The sequence below is a fragment of the Haemaphysalis longicornis genome, unplaced genomic scaffold (assembly GCF_048455015.1).
Source record: "Haemaphysalis longicornis isolate Haplotype H1 unplaced genomic scaffold, Haemaphysalis longicornis Haplotype H1 scaffold_8, whole genome shotgun sequence".
NCBI classification, from domain to species: Eukaryota; Metazoa; Arthropoda; class Arachnida; order Ixodida; family Ixodidae; genus Haemaphysalis; species Haemaphysalis longicornis.
In genome coordinates, this window is record NW_027526445.1 from 150506347 (window position 1) to 150526936 (window position 20590).

General features: G+C 48.1%; 1 protein-coding gene across 1 annotated transcript in view; it reads left to right on the plus strand.

Moving 5' to 3' along the window:
* The window catches only part of LOC144148521 (scoloptoxin SSD14-like), a 35576-nt gene extending 20915 nt beyond the window's left edge, over positions 1-14661 (plus strand). Inside the window, exons 8-12 of the mRNA XM_077680045.1 lie at positions 170-245; positions 5942-6138; positions 9648-9888; positions 11995-12108; positions 14515-14661. Coding sequence (XP_077536171.1) covers positions 170-245; positions 5942-6138; positions 9648-9888; positions 11995-12108; positions 14515-14661 — 775 coding nt within the window. The remainder of the gene's footprint in view (positions 1-169; positions 246-5941; positions 6139-9647; positions 9889-11994; positions 12109-14514) is intronic.
* The last annotated feature ends 5929 nt before the right edge of the window (positions 14662-20590 follow it).

The window sequence follows — 20590 nt, forward strand, 5'->3', positions numbered from 1 at the left end:
GCCGAGGATGACGGCCCTAACCTGGCACCCATAAATAAAGTTCGCTATTGCCCGAGTACTACAATGCAGTGTACATTATGGAACAATGCGCTAGCACTTCCTTCGAAAAACGCTGCTGCTGTAGGATCCGTTTTCCATTGGTTCCCTTGTGTCAACATTACTTTTACAGGTACGTGGAGGCACTGAAATTTACATACGCCAAGCGGACACTTCTTGGGGACGAAGAATTTGTCCAAAGTGTCAAGGTGAGTATGACAGAAACTCAAGCGGTGGGTAGAGGTACGCCTGAGTGAGGAGTAGCTTCCGTGTAAAAGCAAAAGTATTGTTTTAAGCAGGGTGGCATATTCCGGAATTACCTAACAGAAAGCTAAATGCGTGGGCTTGTGGTCTAAGTCGGCTCACTTTGACGGGGCGAAGTTGATGCCTGTGACGTGCGACCCATGCTGTGGCAACTTACGGATCAGTGAGCATTGAAATCAGAACTGATCGCTATTGTGTTATCAGCGTCAGTGGCTGCCCACAACCCACTGTTGTCAAGATAGGACTGGAAAATTAGTCGCGCAATGTTCGCTTTATCCTTCTGCTTCCTGTATCCTGACGGCGCTGCTTCTTGCTGGGGCTCGCGTAGCCACCAGGTATCGTGTCTTCATGTCCATACTTCACACATCGACTTCTGAATGAGAGGTAAGACACTCGTAAAGAACTGCTGCCTTCTTCAATGGGCCGTCACTTTGTTGCCAGCTTTCTGACAGGGCAAGCGAATTCTTCCTCTCTTTTAGGAAGCAATGCTATGTCGCATAATTTGTGCATAAATTTTCCAGCATATAGCGTCCTGTATAGAACTACACTGGCTTTCTGTGCAACATCATTGCAGAATTGGCAGTTTTTTTATATTTGTGGCGTCACGCTGAATGTTATTTCTTTCGTCAATGCAACGGAAGAAGTCGCTGTGCAACCGGTGTCGTCGCTACCTTCCGACAGATTCGATGTGGGTCCTGCGTTTTCCCACACGCTAAACAGGAACATTTTGGAAACAGTGTTGATGGCTTGTATCCTGTAGCTGTCCCTAGTCGGAGTAATATTCACTCCTCTAGGTGAGAGTACTTCTTAAACTCCGCGAGCAAGGAGAGTTCCCGCCGCCATTTATCGGACTACTTCCGCTGCTTAGTATTCCTCTAAAAAGGCAGCTTTTCCACGCACTTAGCGAAGTATTTTATGCTGCGCAGTATCCTATCGACATAAAAAGCTTCTCCAGGTGCCTAGCGGAGTACTTCACGGCATTCAGATCACCGCTTAAAGGGGGCGTGTTCCCAATCATTCTGCGAAGTTTTTATATATTCCGAACTCCGCACACTTAAGTGTGTTTTTATGCGTCTATCGGAGTATTCTGTGTTTTTCGGTTTCCCGAAGAACAGATTAAAATCAAGTTCTTCCATTTGGTAAAAACTTGCACTGTACCACAGGAATACTGCATATTCTCGGTCGTGGCATGACAACTTGCGCAGAAGAAATGTCAGTTTAAATATGCAACTACGAATCGCACAGTAGGCTTATCTAACAAAATAGCAAAAAAATTGCAACTAATGATAAATGACATCACACTGAAACCCATATGTGAACCCCGCACAATTATTGATTGGAACAATACACCCGAAAATTGTCTAAATTCTCTTGGTTCATTTGAGGCAAATGTTTAGTTGTGCATTTGTAGTTGCCTCTAGCGTTCACTGTTTTTTACTTCAGTGCTTGTTTCTGCTATTTGCTGTTTACTGTTTGTATTTGGTTGATACTGTTACCACATTATGCCCCTCCTGCTTGGGCCTACATGGCCTGCAGTATGTTCTTAAAATAAAAATAAAAAATAAAATAAAATAAAACGTTAGGTTATCCCGAGAATTCAATCACATAAAACTCAAACCCTCAGTGCAAAAAAAAAAAACAATAAAGCGTGGTGGATTATAGATGCATTTTCCAGCAACGGTGGCTCAGAGGCGTTGTGCTGCGGAGCCCAAGCCTCAAGCTTGATCCCGACTCCGGTGGCCGTTCTTATTGCGAAAGCAATCATCTCGGCCTAGTCCAGCGACTTTCATCGCGAATGAAAGTTTCAGATTGAAGTGATACGACTTGACTCGCCGCCGCCTCTCGAATTCTGCTCCTCTTCCCTCTTTCATACCGCGAAGGCGTGAAGGGGGGGGGGGAGTAAAGAATTGAGGAGGATGTGACGAAGAGTAGGTCTAGTGCATCCGCGGCGTGATGTAGTGAGGACGCTGGTCCCTCTGTGCCGACGTTGTATTGGCTGCACGGTCCCAGTGCACAAAGCGGCAACCAGAGTCGGAACAACCTGCAGTCGCCGCTCGGCTTGCTGATGAGTTAACGCGGAAACGTGCGTACGATCGCACAAAAAGCCCAAGGCGGAAACGATTGAAGAACTTCGGCGAGGTATGCGTATGGAGAAGGACACAGAAAGACGACAGCGACGAGCATTAGAGGCGGCAACTAAAGCTTCACCTTTGACCTTCGACTTCGACGACGGCTTTGAAAACTGACAAACGAGGGAAGCGAGTGCTCGCAGTACGGAAGGTCAGACTAGCGATATCATTCGGTTGGCACACTGTTTCGGATACTTCCGATTGCATAACCAGTCTAGCTTAGCTACGCCGCCGTCATTTTCTTCTCTACCGATACTGTGCCTGCCGTTACGGAAGTGGTGGCAGTTTACCTTTATCGGTTACCTTCCGCACTGGCACTTATACTCCCGGTGTATTTTCGGCTCGTTAAGCTGCCCATTTTGGTAGCACATAGGTCAGAAATAAACAGATGAATTTTCACCTATTCACGAACCTAATCATAGTAATTCAAAGCAAAGATAGTGAACAGATATTTTATATATTCGCCAACTTAATCATAGCTCATTCAAAAAAAAGATTGTAACGAACACCTTCCCTACCGCAAACCTGCCTGCCCGCGAAGCTTAGCAGCACTAAAAACATCAGCAAAACATTTTCTGTGAAATCAAAATGGGAACCCCTTGACCATACACACAGAAACCCTTTTCTATTGTAGATCATTCGACTATTGCTATTTGCTGCGATTATGGGGTTATGCTCGAACCGCTGGATCGGTCCGCCGTTGTCGTTTCGCCAGGACCTATTTTTGCCGAAGCTCGGGATTAGCTCGATGAGCACGCGCACGTTCACGATCACTGTCACTTAAGGAGAACTGATGAAGCGCGGCCTACCCATGCCGCAGCCCGCGGTGATCCGACTGAGCGCATCCGATTGGCTTGGAGTACGGCATGATCCGCCGCGTATCTTGTGAGAGTTACAACCTCTCTGCGGAGGGCGCCCGCGGTTGGTGCAACGACAGCCGCCACCTGGGGAGAGGAGGGACAGCTGCAAGCGAGGAGGGAGAGAGGGACAGAGAGGGGGCGGGAAGGAGGACGGGTTTTCGCAAAGGTGCCACCGACGGCACGACTCAGGCAATTTCCGCAAAGTGGATGTTGGGTTCAAACCTTATCGGTCTGTGCACAGACAAGTACGTATAAAGCTGAACGGACGGAACTGACGCGGAAAGGCACGGCGTGGCCCAGCCGGCGCAACGGAAAGTAGCGACTGGTGAAGATGTGCTTAACGGTGTATGTAAGGGTGCAAATATGTATTTAATGCATGCTGCCGTTTGAACCAGTCAGTTTTGTTGGAAACATTGCCCTTGTCAAAAGCACGGTGAAAGATGTCTGGTCTCGTAGATAACAAAACTACTGAGTTCACTGAGAAAGAGAAAAGGACACCCTCGATGAAATCTTTCATCTCGGCGCTTGTGTTCCATGATATATTCAGACGCCAATCAGTAGTTTCAGCTGGGGCCGTCCACGACTGTACCAAAAACAAATATACGATCAGCGAATGGGGTGAGTACCACATTCGCTGATATGATTTCCATTTGTAACGAAATACTACGTTACATTATGAAACCAACGACTAGAGTGCTGACGACGAAAACTGTATGAAGTACTTTATCGGATAGCCAGATTTGATTGAATGATTGTAGGGTTTAACGCGCCGACGCAACGCAGGCGATGAGGCACGCCGTAGTGGAGGGCTCCGGATTAATTTTGACCACCTGGGGATCTTTAACGTGCGCCGAAATCTCGTACACACGGGCATTTTTGCTTTTCGCCTCCATCAGAAAAGCGACCGCCGCGGCCGGGAATCGAACCCGCGACCTCGTGCTCAGCAGCGCAACGCCTTAGTCACTGAGCCACCGCGGCGGGTATCGGATAGCCAAGGGCAGAAAATATTGCTTGGACATCTGAAGCGACCGTCGTCGTTGCTTAAGTTTTATGTCACTGGAACAACAACCGAGATTGCTGATATTTGTAGCTTATTCTCCATGTCTCTTCTGCCCCTTGTTTACAGCATGTTTACTGTTATGTAGGCCCAGATTCAATACCATCTGAGGAAACGAAGTCTCTACATTGTAAACATCAGGAATTGTACCGAGCAGTTCTCCTCATAAAATAATTTTGCCCCCTCCCTTTCAGCCAGCTTAGCGACGTCTGGCAGAAACATTACTTGAGTTGTCGGTACTTCGCTACTTTTGCGAATGACCAGAAACTTTGTGTACCATTCTTGTTGCTGCATCAATGCCATCGGATCCGGTCATCAGGTCGGCGGCATACACTGGAGTTCTTATTTCTTTATCTCAGCCGCAATTAAAGGCAGTGATCTACACTGCCCCGTATACAGTAGAACCCCGCTGTGACGTTCCTCACTGTTGCGTTTTCCTGGCTGTTACTTTGCGTGCCATCGGTCCCGGCATAGCTCCCTTAGGATATAATGAATTGCGATCCCCGCTGTAACGTCGAAGCTGTGGGCCCGTTCCCGTATAATGCGTCGCACCCTCACACTCCGAAGCGGATTGGGCACCGCCATTTTGGCTTTTGATGAGTCTTCGCCAGGCTTTGTTACTGAACTGGCTACAAGAAGCCGGTACTAGATGGCCATCCGTCGAAAGTGCTTTCACGATCATCACTGAGCTTGCAACAGAAGTTTCGCTTCGGAACGCTGGAAGTGGGTGATGTTAGCGCCGCCGCACTGTTGTAATGGTGCCGTGCAGCGTTTTTAGATTACGACAGTTGCCAAAGAGCGCGGCCTTCTAGTACCGCGGCACGAGCCGGTGGTGCCGCCGACCAGGCGGTGGCGCTGCGGTAGCGTTGAGATAGGTCTCGGCGCATGTTCTCCTGCTCCTTCCTTGCTACTCTCGGCGTTTTCTACATCACCCATACCGCCACTTGCGCCAGTCCTTCTACACCGCCCTTCTACACACTGCGCTTTCTAGACCTCCCACACACACAATCGGAACGGCGAGCGAGTGGTGCGGGGATTTCACGACGCCCGATTCTCTTGTCGACCTTCACTTGTAGGGTGACGGCGAGCGAGTAGTAGTGATTTTACGACCACTGACATGACTTGACGCCCGTATTAATTGCTCTTGGCAACACTAAATGCGCACATAAAAATGCCCGGAAACACCTCTACATTTGGAAGAACGGGAAGAAACCAAGTTGGCAATAATGGAGCTCTAGATAAGGGGTGATTTAACGACGCCAGTTAGACGCCGGCCATTTTGCGTGGCTTTCCTCACTCTTACGTTTTCCCGGCTGTAACGTTTTCTTTTCCCGGACTGGTGAAAAACGTATTAATGGGGTTCTGCTCTATTTGGTTAAGCTTTTGTCTCTAGCGTCTAGACTACCACAACTGGGTGACCCGAAAACTAATCAGGAACCAAGCCTCAACAAGCGCGCAGCGCGCACACTCTGGAAACTATATAGTCGTCACAGAATGAGAATTTTCTGGTATAGCGGCAAGTGCGTTCAATCAGAAAAATACGTTGCCTATAGATTAGATGATTCGTTGCCGTATCCATACTTCTATGGATGCAGGCTCTTGTCGACGACTTTACCTCGCCAGAAAAAGCTGCAGAGACAAGAAAGAAAATCGACGACTCGAAAACTCACAGCGACCCAGCGTTCTACGGCATGAAGAAAGCGAATGCAGGGTCCGACCACGGAACCTCTCATTCTTGCTACTGGGATGAAGAAGACAACGTAGTGGCCCTCACGAGCACGATCAACTATGCGTGAGTATATGTACACAAACTATGTAAACGTGCACAAATCGTGTGGAAATTCTTTTAATAGCCTACAATAGCATTCCTACAACGCGTGATTACATTGTGAGTTTTAATGCGTTAGCATGCTTTGTCGACTGCGCCAAAGCATGGCGCCATATTTTCACAATTCAAATGGGCGAGATTGACACTTTTGAACATATAATGGGGTAATTACAGACTCAAAAATAAGAAACAAACAAATTTAAAGGTCCAAAAGATAAAAATGGACTAACGAATCGAAAGATGCCTGATCTAAACAGCGCCATCACGCAATTGGGACAAAATTCAAACAAACCAGGAACAACCAAGCGTGCAAAAGACGTGTAACCCTTCCTTTCTGCGGAAAAATGCACAACTAGCGAAGTCGAGATTTTTAACCTGGTATTTTGGGCGTCTTCAACTAACCGTATTAATATATTCCTCTTCGCGCGACCTCTCCCTGAGAGTTTCACGTAAGTGTCTTAGGGATGCAGCCCGGTTGACCAGAGCTTGACTTGGCGCTTATCATAAATAGCCTGCTGCATACTGTCTATGAGGCGAACGGTGTTGGTAAAATTTTCATGCTTAAGACGAACACTTTATCCGTCTCTGACCTTCTGTAACGCACAATGCTGAAAAATAAGCTTCAGACAATGTTTTATAAATTGGAACACATTATCCCGGTTAAAGGGGCCCTGAAAGGCGTTTTGAGCACACTAAATGAACTAGCGCAATCGTTAGATTGGGTCGTCAACGTCATCTGTGCCAAGTATTACTCTTTTACGCGCAGCGGAAAGCTCACACTTTTGTTGCAAAGTTTTTCGCTTTTTTCTAACCCTTTCCTTCGTGTTTTTGGACGCCGCCATCTTCACATGTCTACATCATCGATAACCAGATGTTCGTCATGAGCTAGACATCCTGCTATTGGGCGGCTTTTTCACGCACTTCCGGCAAAGAGATGAGTCGTCTGCTCAGCGTCGGCTCGCCGGCTCATATGCCGGCGGAGTGCCGGAGTGCTTGGACATTTTATGACAAACGAAACAAGTGTAAACAAACGTTTAACTGTTTGTATTAAATGCAGCACGGCCATAACACGACATGGATATTCTCTTACCTGAGTACGTTCCATAAATAAAGCGTTGAAGCACTGTGGCACTCCTTTCGTGCAATCGCAGAGAACGCCCTGAGTCGAATGCCCGGGTTTGACGCATACATTTTATTCTACTTCAAAACAATCCAGAGATGGGTTTCGAACGAACACAACGTCGCAACATGCGTTGCAAGTCTGAACCGCGATTGAAAGACGATGGGTTGCCTCCTCCTGCCCGTCGTAAATTCGGCACTCACCTCGCGCGCGGTTTGCGGGGACGAACAGCAAGTCACTTAACTCCGGCGCACAAGCCGAGGTGGCTTTTAGCCACGCACACTGCACATACCCCATGCGAAGTTGAGTCGTACGTCGCTCGAGAAAGATAATCCAGACCATGGGAAGCACTATCCACCCGCAGAAGCACAACGTCGCATTGCATCGCGAAACAAAGGCGTCCACAACACACACACACATCACCGCCTCCTGTAATGTCAAAGGCATCTCGCACTTCCCAATGGGAGTGGGTGGTCACGGCCTCCGCGATCGGCGTCCGGCGGCGCGCCGTTGCTATACGGCGCGCCGCCGGACGCCGATCGCGGAGGCCGTGGGGTGGTACGCCTGCAGTGCCCACATGTCGCGAGGTGGGGTCCCGAGCTGAACCGGGAACACGCAACCGTAACTGAGTTCTACAGTGGTTTGTGCCTTGTTGCCAAGGCAACCGATGTTTGAGATTCTCAAAGAAGTGGCGCTCGCTCCAGCGCTAGAAAGCTCAGAGCCGCGGTGGAGCATGTTTTGCCAACGTGGCCGCTCTCCACCACGCGTCACCCCAAGCTTAACTGGTCACATGATTGAAGGGTTTTGTGCACGGGTTCTGTATCGGTTTAAAATGTCTTTTTCACATGCCGCCGGCAGGAATTACGACCGCCGCAAAATAAGACCCGGCACCAGCGGGGCCACATCTGACACGGCACTTTTTGGATAAACAGTGTCGGTGCATCAAAGGGAACGAGCGCACGATCTTCCCCGTACGGCTTAGAGTTCGCCGCCGATAAAAAGTCAGGTGCCGCCGATAGCAACTGCACCAACGAACACCGCGAAAGGGCAAGGCCAGGCCGCCGCACACATGCGGCCAGACTTTTCTTTCGCTTTTCCAGCCTTGAGCGGAGTGCGGGATTCATGGTGCCAACAAAGCTTGCTCGTAGCAGACGGCAGTCGGAGGAGCGTAATAGAGGAAGTACGTCACCGCTGAAGAGCGCAGCATCATGGGAGGGAGTGCTCTCGCGCCGTCAACAGAGAAGAATGAGTAGAAAGGAGGAGGAAACGCGGCGCGACGATAATGCGCGGTTTTTGATTTACGATTTCTCAGCTATTACTCATCGCTTTAACAAACTTCTTGCGGGAGGAGATTGCTAATACATTGCTTTATTTGGTTACATGTACATCCATGCATCGGCGGAAGGTATTTCAGGACCCCTTTAATTCGAGTTCGTCTTACCTGAAATGTTACCGTATACACAAACGCGAACGAAAACCGGCATACAATCTTTCTCATATCGTCTATCAAGTTGGAGGACCGGATAGCCCGTCGTCATCCATCTTTATTACACACTTAATAGCTCCGAAACATCCGCAACAGCCACTCTTGAAGAAACGGATTATGGCGGCATTTGTTAAGAACATCCATGGCGTTCCCTCCTGTGGTACATACATCACTCACACCCGCTGGTTAAGCAAAGGGTCGTCCAATTCTGTCGCTCCTTTCTTATTCTCGCTACTGTGAAAGCAGGCAGCGCAGGTTAGCGAGGATTCGTTTGGGGTGACACAAACGACATAACGATGTTGTGGAGTAGGTGTATATGTACAGACAAGTGTTTTCTTCCCGGGAGGTGTGGTTGCTATCTTGTGACACAATGCCTTCAATAATGCTGTTTCTAGAGTTCCGTCCCGCAGTACTATAAGCACTTTCCTAAAGCGACGTCCACCCGCGTTTCGATGGAAAACCGCCGCGTCTGGCTCTACTTCACCCGCCATTAGCGAAATGTAACGTAAATTAATAAAACATAACCTAATGAACAGAAAAAAAAATATTTAGATTACGGAGTCCCTAAATTAAGCCTTGATAAATAGTATGACTAATACTTAAGATTTAATCAAAAACAAAACCAGCAAGAGCCGGATTGAAACAAGTACCCCCATTAACAGAATGCTGGGACGAAACCTCCATACCACAACTGTGCCAGTCCACTCTTGAGAATTGGAATGTCGTCGGACGGAACTCAAGCCACTGCTATCGCGCTGAGCTGCACTGCCGTCGGACGAGAGACTGCGTTCCCGTAAACCACCGCACCTGCACTTCGCAGCTTCTTTCGGTTGTTGCTCACCAAAGTACCTTTTCTATTGCACACAGTTTCGGCAGTATGGTAGTACCCGAGAACAGCGGCTTCCTGCTCAACAACCAGATGGACGATTTCTCCACACCGGGCATGCTTAATATCTACAATATCAGCCCGTCCGAAGCCAACTACATTGTACCGGGAAAGCGGCCTCAGTCCTCCACGGCGCCAACCATCATCATGGACAAGGATGGACGTCCCCAGATGTGTTTCGGTGGCTCTGGAGGATCGCGTATCACCTCCGGTTTGGGCCAGGTGAGAGCCGAATACGTCTCCAGGAATGCAGAACCCGGGGTGTTGCGGTCGGGAAAAAACGTCTCAGTTTCGGTTAAAAAGCAATCGTATTTATTGGATACTAAAAATGTCAAAGCATTTCGAAGCATGCTAAAAATCATAGTGACCGACATCATTCATTCTAACTGCTGTTTCAAAACGTGAACTTAATAGGAGAATTCAAATTCAACCCTGTGACTCGCTACAAGACGGTCCACTGAAACCTCTGTGAAAGTAATTTCAAGCAGTCGGCAATATCATCATAACCGAAACTTAAAGGGACCCTGCAACACTCATCGTGCAGTTCAAATAAACTTGCGCGACGTTTAGATTACACTGCCAGGAACACCCGAGCCAAATATCACACGTGCACGTGAAGCGGTAAGCGCGCAAATCGCCATGAAAGACGCGGAAAAACCAACCGCGCTCTCTTCCATTCTCCTCATTATGCACCTCTGGCATAGCCTCTGCGACGTCAATCGGGCCATGGCTGTCCTGGCTGTCCTATTGGCTGTCACTGGTCAACTTCGCGGCTAAATTCTGGCATTTCCTATGACTATCCGCCGTCGTCGGCGCTGTGTATCAACCTTTTCTATGCCTGAACCTGTCCGCATGCTTTTGGTGTTTCTTTTGTTTTGAGTGCGCTTGGAGTTTGAGTGACGAACTAAATATTCCACTTTCAACGAGCCCCCTCGACAACAAACGTTTATTGCTTCAAAAACGCCCTACCAGCCTGAGCGCTTGCTTGCGAGCAGGCCGCCATGCCTGCTTTTTTGGGGCACCATACCGGAAATAGACCCGTCCACGTTGCGGGGAAAAGGACAAAACTCCCCGGCCTGCGACATATCGAAGGCCGCCGAACAGAACGCCGCCCGCCGCCCCCCTCTCCGGGAGAGAGCGCGCAGCTTTCGTCGCGTTGTCCGCGGTTGAGTAGAGAGGGAACATTTATCCGCGATTTTTCATCGCGCGTAGTTTCGGTGATAATATACTGATTTTTATAGTTCTTGCGGGAGGAGATTGCTGGGACAATGGACTTTACTCCAAAATACATTCCGAGTAGTCGATGGTAAGTGTTGCAGGGTCCCTTTAAATTACGGTATTTCGTGCACAGAACCTGCACCCGGGCTAAGGGCTCCGGGTTAATTTTCACTACTGAGAATATTTTCTGTGCGATGTAATATCTGTGCGCGGCGGTTTCCGCTTTTCGCCTCCTTCTGAAAGGCAGCCACCCTGGCCGAGATTGAACCGTATGCCTTAGTCTCAGAAGCACAACGCCTTAGCCCCTCAACCACCGCGACATCTTGAACTTCAGCAGTGCATGAGTTTGATACAGAAGTATCCGAACGCGTTAAAATGAGGAATACAGGAGTAAGAAGTAAGGTGGCAAGTTGGGCTAGTTGGTGCAGATTAAGATTCATGGTGAAAAAGAGCGCAAGGAACACAGGGACAAAAGAAGAGTGGACGACGCTGAGCGCTGTGCGTCGTCCACTCTTCTTTGGTCCCTGTGTTCCTTGCGCTGTTTCCCACCATGAGGAATACAGGCACTAGATCTTTAACGAAGGTATTTCTTTCTCATGGTTGCTTCCTTCCACTACTGGCAGCGTAGACAAAGTGGCATGTGTTGGAAGGACGTATTTTTGGTCGGGCTCGCACTTCCCACCTGTAATTGCATAAGAAATACATGCTACGGTACTACGTATTGCTGCACATGACTCGATTTTCCAGTAACTGCCTTTAGTTTGATAGTTTTTGGCTGAACAGCCAATGAAAAATAACAACCCATTGTTGCTGTTGCAGCCTCTCACGTATCTACGCGGGAAAACTGTTTTTTCAGGTGTTGGTCAAACTAGCTAATGACACATTCTATCTACGCAGTAAGCTGTTAAGGCCAAGATGAACACATAAACAATAGGAAAACACAAGGTACGACCTCGTAATAGATTAATTTAGGATTACGCGGATGGGGAATACCTGCAAAGGTTTTTGAACTCGACGAGAAAGACATGACCCGCATCAGAGTTTTACACGTTTATTTCTTCGACCACGGCTTCTCGGTTGAGTGACTGATTAAGCTGTTGTATTTGCCAGGTTGCCATGCGGGCGCTGTGGCAAGGGGCAACCATTAAAGAGGCCATCGACGCTCCCAGGCTCCACCACCAATTGCTGCCTGCACGCCTGGAAATGGAGGCTGGCTTTCCCGATGTAAGATGCACCACAGTGTTCGAGGCGTATTCGCGCTCATTCTTATGGTATACCAGCTAATGACGGTTGGGATCGGTCCGAACGATATAGTACATATAAGTTCTACTACTGTTGTAATATTAGCGCTGCTATTGGGGGCAAGCTCCAAATTAGTTTTGTCCTTTACAGGTGGCCGTGTCCCTAGTTATTTTTTTTTGGCCCTCCCCCCCGCCGGTTCTCTCTCATTCCCACCTTGAATCCCTAACCTTTATAGCTCCCTTGTTTAATGTGCGTGTGCGTGTGCGTGCGTGCGTGCGTGTGTGTGTGTGTGCGTGTGTTTGTGTGCATACCTTACAATTTCTGGAAGGCGAAGATTTTCTACAAATAGATTTGGATTGACACAATCACATTCCAACGCAAGGTGCAGAATTGCTGCTGTTGGTGATACTTATGATTAATTACTCTCCCCTTAAATAGGGGCGTCGGTTGTCAGCAACCGACCTGCCTGTTTTATTCCACTTACTTGCCCTAATCTAAGCTAACCTAATAGATTTGCCTCCCCCAAATCGCCCCCCCCCCCTCCCTGTTTTGAAATCCAATCGCTCCCTCCACCTTTTTTCTTCCCCCGCTGTTCTGAATTCAAATCCATTTGGTTACCCGCCCTACACAGCCACCTTTTCCCTACTTTCCTTCTACCACTAGTCCGGCCGCCCCGTCGTGACCTTTATGTCCCTGAAGTTGAGTCTCCTCCTCACCCGCAAATCCCAAATTCTCCGCCAACCTCGTTTCGCCATTTCCCCGCGTCGGTAGTATCTATGTGCAGCCCATGAAAATATGGTCTATAGTTTCCCGATATCTGCTGGAGCGTACACATGTTTTACCCTGCTGCCTGTAGAAAGTTTGTGCCGCCATCTGGCGGAGAGCAAAAACTGCACTTTCCTGGCCCCTTGCTTGTTCCTTTGTGATGCGGTGGTGGTGCAGTCCTTACGTCACGAGTTGTTTTTACTTTTCTATGACGATAAAATGCCACTTTGTTGGGGCTCAGGGTTAAACCCACATTTGCGTGTTTCCCAAAGGGAAATAGAAGAGTAGGGTGTGCGAGTTCACCAGTCAGCCTATGTCTGGTCTTATTCTGGCTGTGTTTTGTGTTGGGTTTACTTTAAGCTGTATATATATTTGCCGTAATTTGTAATATCATCACCACAAAAAAACGCACTCTTAACTGCGGACAAATTTTGCATTACAGAGAACTATCGTCGCCGGCCAGTTTTATTTGCAATTTCGGCGCCCACCATTCCTATTCTCTTGCAGCGAACGTTACCCGCTTCCGGAACTCTCATTCACGTTGCGTTCGAAGCCGCAGTCGTTCTAAAAAAGTGCTAAATTTGTTGTCCGACCTCATCATCATGATCATCCGCCTACTTAGGTCAACTGCAGGATGAAGGCCTTTCCCATTTACCTCCAACCGCTCCTGTCTACAGCTGTTTGGGACTGAGCTGAGGGCCAAGAGTTAGGTTCGAGGTAGGCATTTCTGTGAGCCACAAAACAGTGACCGAGCACTACGGAGTTTATTCGAGCGAAATCATTTGTTACTGCGGACTAGCCAATCTATCTATATCGCGTTTATACTGTGCCGAGCAGCAGCTGTTATAAAATATGGCTTCCAGGCTTTTCTGGGTAGAGCAGACACACTACTTTTTAGTGCTTAGTCATGTGGCTTTTGTTTTTTGCTTGACGGCTTATTCCTGCATACGTTGGCAAGCCTAAATCACGTATTGAAACTAAGGCTAAGAAAGCACTTACTTGTGGCTTTTGACACAGTAGTAAGGTTGAGTATGACTTGCTTCAACTGTTATGAAAACATGTAGAGAAATAAAAGAGAAATCAATGTGCTCATAGAGACCAGGTAAGGGTAAAAAAACCTTAACATGTTATGCTGATTAGGTACTATATAACGCCTAGTTTTGAACTTTGGAATTAATCATCAGTTAGGTTCTGAGGCCAAATTCCTACACCATATTCTTACATTATTTCATTTGGTTCTATTCGCTGTGGCATCGAAGAATTTCTATCTGTATTCTTCCCATTCCCCGTGTAATCCCTACATGTGCCACAGAACCAATTTTTTCTAAACACTGTTCGACACGTTCAGCAATGTCAATGGAGCATGAACATTCAATGCACCACCATTCTGGGGTGGGCCTATTCTACGTCAGGTACAGAGGAACCTATCAAGTTATCTGGTCGTTAGTGGCGAAGGAGCGGTAGGGGGATTTTCTCCCAAAGTAAACGTACGTACTTTGCTTGCTCACCCGTATTGACAGACAGCATTTCCCTCAGTAACACAAATGCGTTTATGCCTATTTGATTCAGGGTGGCAAGGTTTTATAATGTAGCTAATGGTGATGTTTTCTTACTGCAATGCAGAAGTACCAGAACGAGCTGCGGGACAAGGGGCACGCTATCGAAGTGGTGCCCATTATGGAGAATCAGTTCACTGGAATCTTCAAGTTAAACGGCCGACTGTACGCGAACGCAGATTTCCGCAAAGCAGGAGAGGTGGACGGAGAGTAAGGCGAAGAGCACCGATTCCGGCGTACTTCTCCAGCACTCGCGCTGCAAAGCCGAAGCAGAGAGAGAAGAGGAAATAAATCTGAGCTGCTGAAGTGACAACTTCCTCGATGGCAGTTCTTCTTCTGTGATTGGAATATGCGGAACTGTGATTAGCAATCCTGTGTTTAAACTTAAAATGTGTTGCTAAAACAGCGCTACTCAAGTTATGGAAAGACCATGTTTTCTTTTTTAAGGCGAAAGTGTTAGATCACTGTTTGAAGCACGTATACGTTGTAAGGTGCAGATTAGCCGTCACACCCCGTGAAGATGGATGACGAGCGAAGCGGAGGTGACACAGGATTTTTAAACAAAGGCACGCACACTTCACGGAAGTCGTGGTGTGATCATCCGTTCCTCGATACCGTTCAATCTCGGATCGCAGTTTTAGGCGTCTTAGTTCGTCGCGGAGAATCATTGCGCAGCACTATGCATGCCCGGCATAGTTGCAACATATTCGACGTACCCCACGTCCGAGAGTACGTACTTCATGCCCTCTCACAATTATGACAGCACAGAACAAGTTCCATTCTAAAGGAAAAACTTCAACTAGTCAAAATGAAGCGAATCCGCCGAGGTATACAAAACAATTAAAACCGTTCTATTAAAAAAGCTGTCGGAAGTGCAGAGCAGTGGTTCGCCATAATGGGCTGTAGCGCCGTTATCCGCGCACTGTTACCACCGAATGCCATTCTAATTTCCCGCCTTCACAGTGCTCGCGCGCCCCCTGCCTGAAACTGCGCCAGCGGGCGTTCTGTTCTTTCTGTGCTTCCTTTGCCTCCCGCACGTGCCGGCGTAAAAAACAACCCAACGAGCGTTCCTTACTAAATGAACGCGGGCGATGCCGGTTAGTTACGTATATTGGCCCGAAATGTACCTACAGTTTTCTTTGTGCCAAGCAACGGGGAGATGTGTGACAAGCGCCAGCGGTTCACGCGTTTCGAACGCTTGTTACTATATAAACCGCTTGGCATTCGAAGCTTCTGGGTTACGCCGAGACGGCAGCTGCTACGACGGAACGCCGTGTGGCTGCACTACGGTCAAGCGAGTGAGCTACGACGACAAGGCGAGCCCCTAAAGTGCTCTGTACTAACAACCCAGCGAGAAAGCACGACCGACCGACCACCACCCGACCTGGCAAGATCGGCCTCAACTCCGAATAGGCAAAAAAAAAAAAATCATTGTACCTGCTTGACCACGCCACAAACTCGGTATTTACAGTGCTAACAATTGTTGGCAGTGCCCGGCTGTTTGGCGTGTAGTTAAACGCGGATGTAACGAAGTTGACAAAAGTTCGCAATTTTAAAGACGATAGTCTTTCTTGGGCCACTTAAACCCAGAAATTTTGGTCTGTCTGTATGTATGTCTGTCCGTCTGTCTGTCTGTGACTCGATTCAGCCACCCGGCCGAAGCAAAACAATGCCTGCGCAATAGTCTTATATAGTCACAGCTAGATCTACGCGTCTATGTCCAGTGTAATGTTCATACTTGTCAACATTGTTGAAGAAGAACAAGACATTACGCAAATATGAGACAAAAAATCTACACAGAAGTGATATTTGCAGTGTTCCTTTATAAAAATTCAAGCATGCTGGACTTTTGCGAAATTAAATACTTCATCAACTGCAGAAAAAGAATTCACTCCGCCGTCGCCTGCTGTCGCCCGCGCCACTATAGCTTCTGGCGCCATTTTAAGAAATCAACCGGTAACAGTTACGCAAGGTTCCACTAGATAGGTTCCACGTTCTGCTTGCAACGCACGTGGAGTAGGGAAACGCGTCTCTATAAACGTTGAAGTAGGGCGCCTCGATCAACGCGCGTCTTCGCCGTACGGCAGCGTTCGCATCGAGACACCCGGTTGGGAGCAGTGGAACGCGGGAAATTTAAAATGATTTAAGCAAACATTTCGCGTCTTTACCTTGGGAGGAGCGCGACGCAAGAGCAACAACATGAGAGGTGAGCGGTAAAGCGAAGGGAGGCATTTACTTCGCAAAAGCCGATAAAGACTATCGTCTTTTGACGGCATTTGCAACGAAAGGAGCAGATACGCGGCCAATTTTTTTATCTAGGTTTTCGTTACATGCAGGTTTTGTGTTAGGGCTCACGGGAATGAAGTAGAAACGAAGCCAAAAAGGTAGACATCCGTAAAGGTGAACTCCCCTTTCATGGATTTATTACACAGCGAGAAACTGCGTGAGTTCCGCCTCCTGCTTTCGCACGAGAGAGAGAGATCCAACTTTATTTAAAGCGGCACCTGTCCGGGCTGCCGAAAATGTGGTTCTGGTGGGCCGGGAAGACGTTCACGTGGGAATCCCGCAGGTGTCAGGGCCCCGCACGTGGGCAATGTGCCGGGCGAGGCGAGGCCAAAGGATGGGGCGAAGATCAGGCGGAGGAGCGGCCCAGTTTTCCCATGAGTGTGGAATGTGGGATGGTAAAAGGTGTGGATGAAGAAAGTGAGGTGATCTCCTGGCGCGAGGAAAAGTCCAGTAGGAGTGTTTAACGTCGGGATAGTCACCACACACCTGACAGTGGGGCGTGCCATCTCGGGTCATGATATAGTGAAGAACGAGGTCACAAGGGAGGGAGAGAGTCTGAGCCTGGCGGATGTAAGTGCCTTCGCGGCGTGTGAGGTCAGAAGTGGGAGGAGGAAGATTACGGCGGGATCTGTGAAGGTCCTTCAGCTGTTGCCTCCGGGCCTTGCGATGGGCGGCGCGTTCTTCCTTGGGGCTGTAGTCCTGGGGCCAGGGTTCGCACGAGCTTAGGCACTACACGGCGCAACAAAGAAGCAAGGTCGCTTACCCCCGTGTCAAAAAACGTAACTTATTTTGCCTCTTGATATTTTTCGGCGCCTTAAAGCATTGCCAGAACCGAACTTAGGCTCTTAAGGTGCCTTTTCTGGAAACTTGACGCTCTTAACGCATTCAAGATTGTTTAGAGGGTGTTAGCTGGGATACAACAGCAGGCGGCAACGTTTTTCATTCTCACCAGGGGAGACGGCATTTAAAATTGCGCGCTTTTTTTTTTTAAAAAAGATACAACTTTTCGTTTTCTAGCAGCGGCCCTCATGACCGACGAACCGATACCACAGATAGAAGTGGAGACGCGTGACCTAGACGCTGACCGGACGGCCGAGCCCCTCAAAACTTAAGTGGTCTGGAACCCAAACCTCGCTGACACGTGGAAACGCACGATAGTTTGCGTTGCGGGCGAAACAAAAAAACGCGAAGGGTAGTTATTCTTGCTATCTGGTGTGGTGTCACGCTACACAAGCAGAACCAGAAGTTACTGCTACGTTAGCCACGGGATAGTGCTATCCCCTTCGTTCATCATCATCATCATCATAAACACCATCATCATCATCATGACGAATCTTGTTTTTAGGCGACTCCAGACGAGATAATTGCTGCTGGACCCTTACGGTAGTGCTAGTATTCGCTAAATTAGTTAAACTTTCCGGCCTGTTTTTGAGTAAAAGTGCAAGAATGTCAGCTCGGCGACTTCGTTACATAAACGTTAACCGCCGCGATGTTTAGTTACATACAGGTCGCAAACACACGGACTTCAATGGGGGGTGGCAAGGGGGAATTGAAAAACTTCTTTAAATCCAATAATTCGTTACATAGAGGTTCATTATATCCAGGTTTAACTGCCGCTAGTAGCGGAGCCATATGCAGATCACCTGGACGCCAACCACATGGCAGGGACTTTAGCATAGCATTTAATAAAACATAATACTTATGTCGCTGCTCTGCCATGAACAGAACACCGTTTTCCCCCCGTGATCTGCAAAACATCAATTGTCGGGAACCGGCTGAAGAATTGCTCGGAGGGCTACGTACCTGCAACTGCCGCTCATTTGGTTCGGAAGTGTGATTGTTACGCCATCTCTCGTGACCGCACCCTCCAAAAGCTTACCAGAAGGGTCCGTCCGACGATGTGTTTCAACTGGGTACTCCCTCTAACGCGGGACATAACCACGCTCCCTTCGCTATGGACCTGTCTTGTCTAGTTAGTAGGCGATGCGTAATGAGGGTGTAGTTAGGCAGTTCACCCTCATTACAAGCCAGCACTGATGCGAACACGAAGACTCTTGTAGTTTAGGTTTGCTCAATGCTTTGAGCTTTTTTAAGAAACTAAGTTCACCTCTGACGGTAGACATTTTTCTATCGAGTTCTTTTTACCCACTCTGTAGTCACTTATTTGTCCCCAATGTTTTCCCCTACTCATTACAATCATCAAGCTGTGGGTTTGTCGGTTGGTTGGTTGGTTGGTTGGATTTTTCAGAGAATGGCGCGTACCGACTTGGGTGATTGATCAAGAAGGTGTGTACCAATTAAAAGGATACTGAAGTCAATTTTTCAAGCTCCCGTTTTTTCTTTCACTGCGCAGACTGGCTCAAATTAGCACACTTTTCATCGTTTATCCGGTTGACAATTCGGTAATTATTTTACAAAGCGCGAAAGAAGAAAAACTACCATGCGCGATTTGCGGCGGCCGCACCAACTAAAGGCTGTGACGACGGGAGGAGACGCACCGTGATTGGACGATATCCAAGGTTAGCATTCAAACAAGTTTCGGTTTCGGTTCTGTAAAACTACATGCTTGACATCTGACGGCATCGTTGGATGGGCATGCTGGATATCTCAGTAATCGTCGTACCACGCTTCTGCCATGTTGTCGGCTGTAAAATTCATAAGATAAGCCTCCCAGGACGGCTTCGAATCGTAGCAATCACTAGCTGAGGCCTACGCAGTGGATAAACGCCCTCCGCGTCCCCGCAGACGCTCAAATGCCATGCGCTTTTCCCCATATTTGGAGCTTGCCTCACTCATGCCTGCATCGTAAAAAGCGTCTTCGCACGAGGCCAAGGTTCTGTTGATTCTGGCCTGTGCCCATTGTCCGCAAGCCGTCGGTGCTTATGCCAACAGCACGCCAACGAGATCTCGCTAGCGCGTCAGTGTCAGCCTGCGCGCGTTCTATGAACTAGTTCGGGGAGCAGTGAACGTTACGGCAAAAAAAAAAAAAAGAGGAACTCAGTTTACAAAACATCCGACGAAAGCGAAAAAGTGAACTTACCAAAAAAATGAATGTACCCTCCGGGATTCAAACTCGTGACTTGCAAAACACTTGCAATAACATACCTAGCGCTCCAGACCACTAAGTCACGGGTGTTTTTTTTTTCTTTAATACATGGAAATTTTAGAGAGAAGTCAGCCAAGACAATTGACACACAATATAAACACTAATAGACAGCAAAGGGTAAGCACGTCAGTCTAACAAAGGTCCGCACCAATTCAAAACGCAGGCAAGCAAACGCACGCATCCAAAAGATGCAGCCACTCTGGTGGATCACTCTGCGGAACGTAAACGCTCCGAACCAACGCCGCCTGTTCCCGAAAAATGACCTTGGTCGGCCTAGGGGGTTCAGCATGCCGATCAGTCATGCGGCACTTCCACAAGCTAAACATACCTAGGAGCACAAAAACGTCATACGGCACCCGATTAACGTCCTCAAATGGCAAGAAGCGAATGGTGTATGGGGTGATGTCAATGTCCTTTTTTAGTGTCCGTTGCAAAACGTCCCAGAAAAACACCGCGTCACGACACAGCACAAAACAGTGGTCAATAGTTTCTGGTTGGTTGCACAAGCGGCAATTGTCTGACCAAGGGATCGACATTCCTTTGTCTCGCAGCCATGTTTTAGCTAGAAGCGTTTGCGAATGAAGCTTAAAGAAAAACGTTTTGGCATTTGGCGGCACGCACATACGCTTGACACGGTCTAAAACATTATTCGTATGGTCCCGCAAGTATGGCTGGCTATAAAAAGGCACGAAGAACAGATTATGAATTAAAGTGTTCGTCATAGCCGTCCTTGAAAGACTTAACAGGTACT